Source organism: Protobothrops mucrosquamatus, unplaced genomic scaffold, assembly GCF_001527695.2.
Source record: "Protobothrops mucrosquamatus isolate PMUCROS unplaced genomic scaffold, P.Mucros_1.0 scaffold1445, whole genome shotgun sequence".
NCBI lineage: Eukaryota > Metazoa > Chordata > Lepidosauria > Squamata > Viperidae > Protobothrops > Protobothrops mucrosquamatus.
Window position 1 is genome coordinate 266220 of NW_015387625.1, and position 6051 is coordinate 272270.

Here is a 6051-nt window from a genome sequence, read left to right on the forward strand (position 1 = left end):
CTCCCATACACAGTCTTAATGGAATTGCCCTCTATTAGGCAGACCCTCCCCCCCTCCCCAATTCCAGGACCTACGCCCACCTCGCCGAGGCCTTCAGCCGGCCTGGGAGAATTAATTTCAGTTTGCCCACCCCTCTCCCTGGAACCCCCTAAAACCCGGACTAAAAATTTGATTAAAAATCCCCTTAGGTTGCGTTTTGTTTGAAGAACATTAGTTCTTGGCTAGTGCTTGGCTAATCAATTCCCTTAGAAAATTAATGCAGTTACTCTTTAGGTTAAATATTTTTTCTTCTGGGGCCATATTTACAAACGGCATCATTTCCTCAGTTGGCCTCAAAAGAGCAGAGATAATGTCTGGGCAAATGTTGGATTGATGATGATGATCTGTAGTGCCTTTTATTTAAAACCTCATTTTTGTTACTTCCATGATTTCTCCTGCAATCGCCTCTATCTTCTCTTGTTTTAAACCTATCATGATAATTCTGGACACACTTCAGCAGGGTTTTAATTAAAAGAAAGGCAACTAGATCCACGAATATCAATACACCCTTTGTGTTGTTCAAGGTGTTGGTTTTAAATGCTGCTGAGTAGAAATCACAGGTAACAATATGAACCCCGCGCTTGTAATACCAGTAAGCATGGGTTAGAAAAACATAGTTCCATTTTGTGCCAATCCAGACATAAAATGTGAATTTAAAGCTGCACGTCTGTCACATTCCAACGTTTGCTTTTACTCTTGGCATCTTTTCCAGGTAATTATCGAAAGATATAAAGGAGAGAAGCAGCTTCCCGTTCTGGACAAAACAAAGTTTCTGGTCCCAGATCATGTCAACATGAGTGAGCTTATCAAGATAATCAGGTATTTAACCTGTAATCATTTGCATGCAAATTCACTTTTTGTGATACCTAAGAAACAAGAGGCCACCAGTTTTTATTGGGACTCTGTTGGCTAAGAACTCTAGGAATTGTTCTTCTGCAATATTAGGGGAGCGCCTAAGCCGAGACAAGCTACTATAATGGATAACTCAGCCAGGATTCCACAAGGCTCAGCTGACTTGTGGCAAAACCCAGATCTTAAAATGCAGCCTACTCAGGGGTAAAGCTGAAGAGGGGCAGGTGCTGTTGGGCTTTGGGTTGTCCCAAAGATGCTTTTCCAAAAGGCGACTGGACTTGCTTGGTTTTTCCTTGAAAACTTTTTGCTTCTCATCCAAGGAGCTGCTTCAGTTCTGACTGAATCAGTACTTTTGGGACAACCGTGAACTGAACATCATCTCCCTAGACCACTGCTGGTTGGTATTGAGAAGGGTGGGTCTATTCCAACCTGAGCAAACTAGGTGGGACCTGGAAAAGAATCCCAGGGTCCGTTCAATGCATTGATGGAGGGGGGGGGGNGGGGGGGGGGAAAGGATTCCGTTTTGTCAGCCCCTTCAAAATCTATGAACGGCCTTTGTGAGCCTGGCTGCGGTGGCAGGTATCCAGTCCCTGGAGGTCTGCACAGAAGGCAGAGGCTGAGAAATGCTTGGGAAGATCAGCTAAGTTGGGGGGGATCATTTCTGGATGCGATAAAAGAGGACGAGATTTTCATTCCTTTGGGAGTTCCCGAGGCCAGGAGTCCTGCAGTCGGCCTGCTGAGCCGAGCGCTGGTGCTGGTGTTTGTGGCACACCTTTCCTGAGCGGCTTCCTTTTCCCTTCCAGACGGCGGCTGCAGCTGAATTCCAATCAAGCTTTCTTCTTACTGGTGAACGGACACAGCATGGTGAGCGTCTCCACACCCATTTCGGAGGTGTACGAAAGTGAAAAGGATGAAGATGGATTCTTGTACATGGTGTACGCCTCTCAGGAAACGTTTGGCATGAAATCCTCCATGTAAACCTCTTGCCCCCCCCCCCGGCTTGTGGCCTAGCCTAGTTTTTATCCCCCCCCCCGCCCCTTTGCTCAGAAAAAAGAAAGGGATGTCGCGCCACTGATCTGCTCAGAGTAGTTGTGCTTTGCGGGATGTTAATGTCCCTTCCTTTTGTTTGTAAATATTTAACAGATGAGTGCCAGTATTGGACAAGCAGCCCAGCTTTGTAGACCCGCTATACATTTGCACAGGCATACTTGCTTTTTAAAAGCCTCTGGAATTGGAGCAAGACCCTAACATGCATGTTGACAATAATAATAGTAATAATAAAAATGGTATTACTCAAGTCATAGGAACTGGGGTAAATGTTAAATAGCCAACTGAAATACATCTGTGTGATATATCCTGTTAATTTATATTTCAGCTTTTAAAAACTGCTTCTCCTCAAAGGCAAGAGTTAAAAGTCTGCCTCTTTCATTTTCTTGGTGTTTGGAAAATCAGTGCATTGGGGGGGGGGGGGAGAGAGAGAGAAAAAAAAGTTAATTCCCTGGTATTGCTACTTTAGACAATACCAGCAAAACACCAGATTGCTAATTATAACTATATACCAAGCATAGCTTTAGTTTAGGAAGTGTGTATTTTAAAAATTAGGTTATGTACTTAATAGTTAAGAACGTTGCTCCAATATATTTGTATTCTGTCCTGCATCTTTTTTTCTTCTTTTAATCAAATCCGCCCATCTCGCCCTCCAAAAGGAGGGCTTCCCTTTATCCTTCAAATGGTAATAACAAGCAAGCGGTCAGATCAGGTGCAGGCAAAGGCGAGCCTTTTAGCCATCACCTTTGGGTGTCTTCATCTTTTCACCCGCCTAGTTCTTGAACTGGAACAGGTGGAACAAAGATTGAATCTGCGTTGCATCCGTACTGAAAACCTTGGCTTCCTTCCTTTTTAATTTCACACTGAACATAATTTCACTTTATTAAAGTCTAGACTGTATCTAAAATGACAAGAGTGCGTGTGGATTCGATTGCTACAACTTTGTATCTGCTGCATGTTGACTGAATTTTCATTTTGTTGTGAGTCCTGTGCAGAAGTATTTCAGATATCCATTTGGATTCTTCAGAAATGTAAATTTACTGTTATTTATGAATGTGCAGGTAGAATGGTGTTGTAGAAAGCTCTCTTCCAGCAAGAGAAACTAGGCTGAATCTCAATCCACTGCAAGAACTCGGCGTGCTAGCCAGCTTGTAGTTTGGGATTTCACCTATTCAGGGTTTGCTTTCAAAATTGTCACTGTGAGATCTCATTGTAAAAATGTAATGTCTTCTGTGCAACTTCAAACCATCAACAAGGATAACTGGAAAGACACTGCGGTCTTTTATTTATTTATTTTTCAGTACATTAAATTTACTCAGATAAAAACATTCTAAAAATGTACAATTTTACCTTTAACAAAGTATAATAAAACATAAAAATCCCAATACCAGAATACTTGACATTTACAGTTCAAAATCATATTAGGTAAATATTAAATATTTACAAAACTTTTGATATTTATATAAAGTTTCGTGCACATTTTGTAATACTAGGAGTAAAAGAAATGGCTCGAAACGGGCAAAAGGCATCCCTTTTGCTCCAAACGGAAAGTTATAACTGGAAAACATGTTAACCTGCCATTTGGGGACATAAATGTTTATTAACAGAATTCAGTTTACGGAGAGAGTTCCAAAGGAAGATGTGGATAGTGGTAGCTTTCTGAATTGCTGCCAACTTTAATTTCTGCTTCCAGGTAGAGCCTGTTAATAAGAGGGTGTCTACTTGTCTGCAACAAGAGCACCTTCGGCCAGCATAAGGAATCTAATCATTTTAGGGTCATTTCAGCCTTAAAATGAAGTGTATCTGGGAGAGCGTTTCCTTTAGGTGTCTTAAGAGTGTTTATTTCAGGACAATATGGAAGGCATCATTTTTAACAGAATTAGAAAGCTGCTCTCTTAATCGGATGCTAGCTTAGTCTTGTAGTGCTCCATTAGGCTCTCGTTAATTAACTCCCATACCTGGCAAGCATCCTACAGTACAGTCAGTGAAAATAATCTTCCTTCAATGCAGAGAGTCTGATTTTTTTTTAGCAAGGAAATGCTTCATCCCCTCTAGGCCAGGATTTTGGGCAATCCTGCATTATGTGCTGTTTGTTTTTTAACATGAATTGAGTCACATTCCTTCAAGTCCTTCAGTGCAAAGTTGCAACCAAACTGAGGCACACAGTATGTTCTAAGAAAGTGTTTAATTGTTCTTCCACGTGAGACCTGCATGGGCATTTCTTCCTATGTGAAACATTGCCAACCACTTCTGAGTAGTGGAGAATATGAATGGAGAGCTATAAGGCAAACCTAATACTTTCAGAGGCAAAACAAAGTCCAATCAGGTTTTCTTCTGGGGATTCCGCTGCATTTTCTCTGCTATCATCAAAGCGGTTCTCTCTGAAAGTTGGAGGGCTGAGCAAGTGTTTTTTTTCCCATGGGGAAAAAAATCACTTTTTTTAATTGCACAGATGTAACAGGCAAGTTTCTAGAGGCTTCCCAATTAAGAAAACCAATCAGATTTTTATTCTGCTAAACTTGTGGGATGGTAGGTTTCCTTTTTTTTTTTAATGGACATTTGGCTCTTAGCGTATATTTCAGACTACTAAAAGTATTTTCATCTTTAAGAATAAACATGAACTGAAAGATGTAATAACCACGGCAGGATGCTTCTACTCATGGCAAGATTATTAAGGCCACGTAAATTGCTGAGTTCCCATCCACTTTGAATATAGTTTTTTGATTTTCCTAACAGTAACCATGTATAACAGCAGCCTCAATCATTCAGGGCACTAAAATGGGTTTTACATATTATGATCTTGGCATACTGATTTTAACAGCAACCACATTATTACCCCCCGAGTTTGGAGCGAACAAAGTTCAACTAACGTAAGGTCTGTCTCACACCCATCTAACCCTGTTTTGGTGAAGCCGAAGTGAGGAGATGGAAACGGAATACTCCATTGCATAGAAATAACGGATGTCAGATGCAGGCCTGCTAGAATATCAGTGTCCAAGGCAACAGATCAGCTCAGGAATGGAACTCGCCACTGCTTTGCGGAAAGCAGAGGGAAATTATTGGCACTGCCGCTCCTACTGTTCAGAGGGGAGCTCTCTTCTACTACAAAACAGCCCATTAAAAAAATGGGGAGAGCCAGCCAATCCCGTCCTACATGACTATGAATTGAGGCAGCCCAGATGATGAAGCAAGATGTGCAGCAGGGAAAATAAATTTTTAAAAACCGTTGCCTCCCTTTGACAGGTAAATCCACATTGTTTCAACCCTTTGGATAAGCGCTACTGGCTGCTACATAGCTACCAAAGCTAAATTTTTTATAGCTCATATCAAATGAAACAGGCAAACTATAAACCTTCCTAAGTAATGAAACGGTATGCTACTGTACTGTATTTGACGCTGTGCCTTCTAAACCCAACAAATTCCTGGAAGAGTCTGAATTTTAAAATTTATTACAGATGCAGAACACCATTTCCTATGGCAGAAACCGCTGAACTGTTAACACTTCCTTAAGTCATAGAAGAGATTTTTTTTTAAAAAAAAAAACACACCACCGAGTCTCTGGCACTAGACCCTTGGAGACTAAGTTTAATCCACCGCTGGTAACTTAGTCTTACGTTAAGAGTAGTTGCTGACCAACGTGGTGTAACTGTTTCCAGAATGAAGCATTCACCTCTGTTCTTTGGGAAGAAAAAGAGGGTTAAGTTTTTTTCCTTTATTAGAAGACCCACGTAGCCTGCTGGTGCCTGTTCCCAACATCTCTTCCCCTGACCTCAGTTTGCTAGAAGTGCAGATAGTCAGAACAGAATTATACATTCTTCTGTAGTGCAACCCTTTAAAATCCCAGAGTGTAGTGCCTGATTTATTTTGAGAGGAAAAAAAAAGGAGATATGTTTCTCTAGCTTCCGAGGTTGAGTCCAGCAGGCGAATGGCAGCGGCTGCCCCACTGGCCTTCAGCTCTCACTCCAACGCCAGATTATAACGTAGCTGCCCAGGAGTTTAATTTTTCAGCATGGAAGGTGAAATTATGGCAACATTCTTCGGCAAAAGTGCAGCAGTTTCTATACAACAGAAAAGACAGTTGGCCAGTCTCGCCTATCTTCGGGAGATCCAACA

The 6051-nt window shown here is 41.5% G+C and overlaps 1 protein-coding gene across 1 annotated transcript in view; it reads left to right on the top strand.

The window, feature by feature from the left end:
• The window catches only part of MAP1LC3B (microtubule associated protein 1 light chain 3 beta), a 13774-nt gene extending 11901 nt beyond the window's left edge, over positions 1-1873 (top strand). The window contains exon 4 of the mRNA XM_015822014.1: positions 1695-1873. Within this exon, the coding sequence (XP_015677500.1) occupies positions 1695-1869 (175 nt within the window). The 3' untranslated portion in view covers positions 1870-1873. The remainder of the gene's footprint in view (positions 1-1694) is intronic.
• The last annotated feature ends 4178 nt before the right edge of the window (positions 1874-6051 follow it).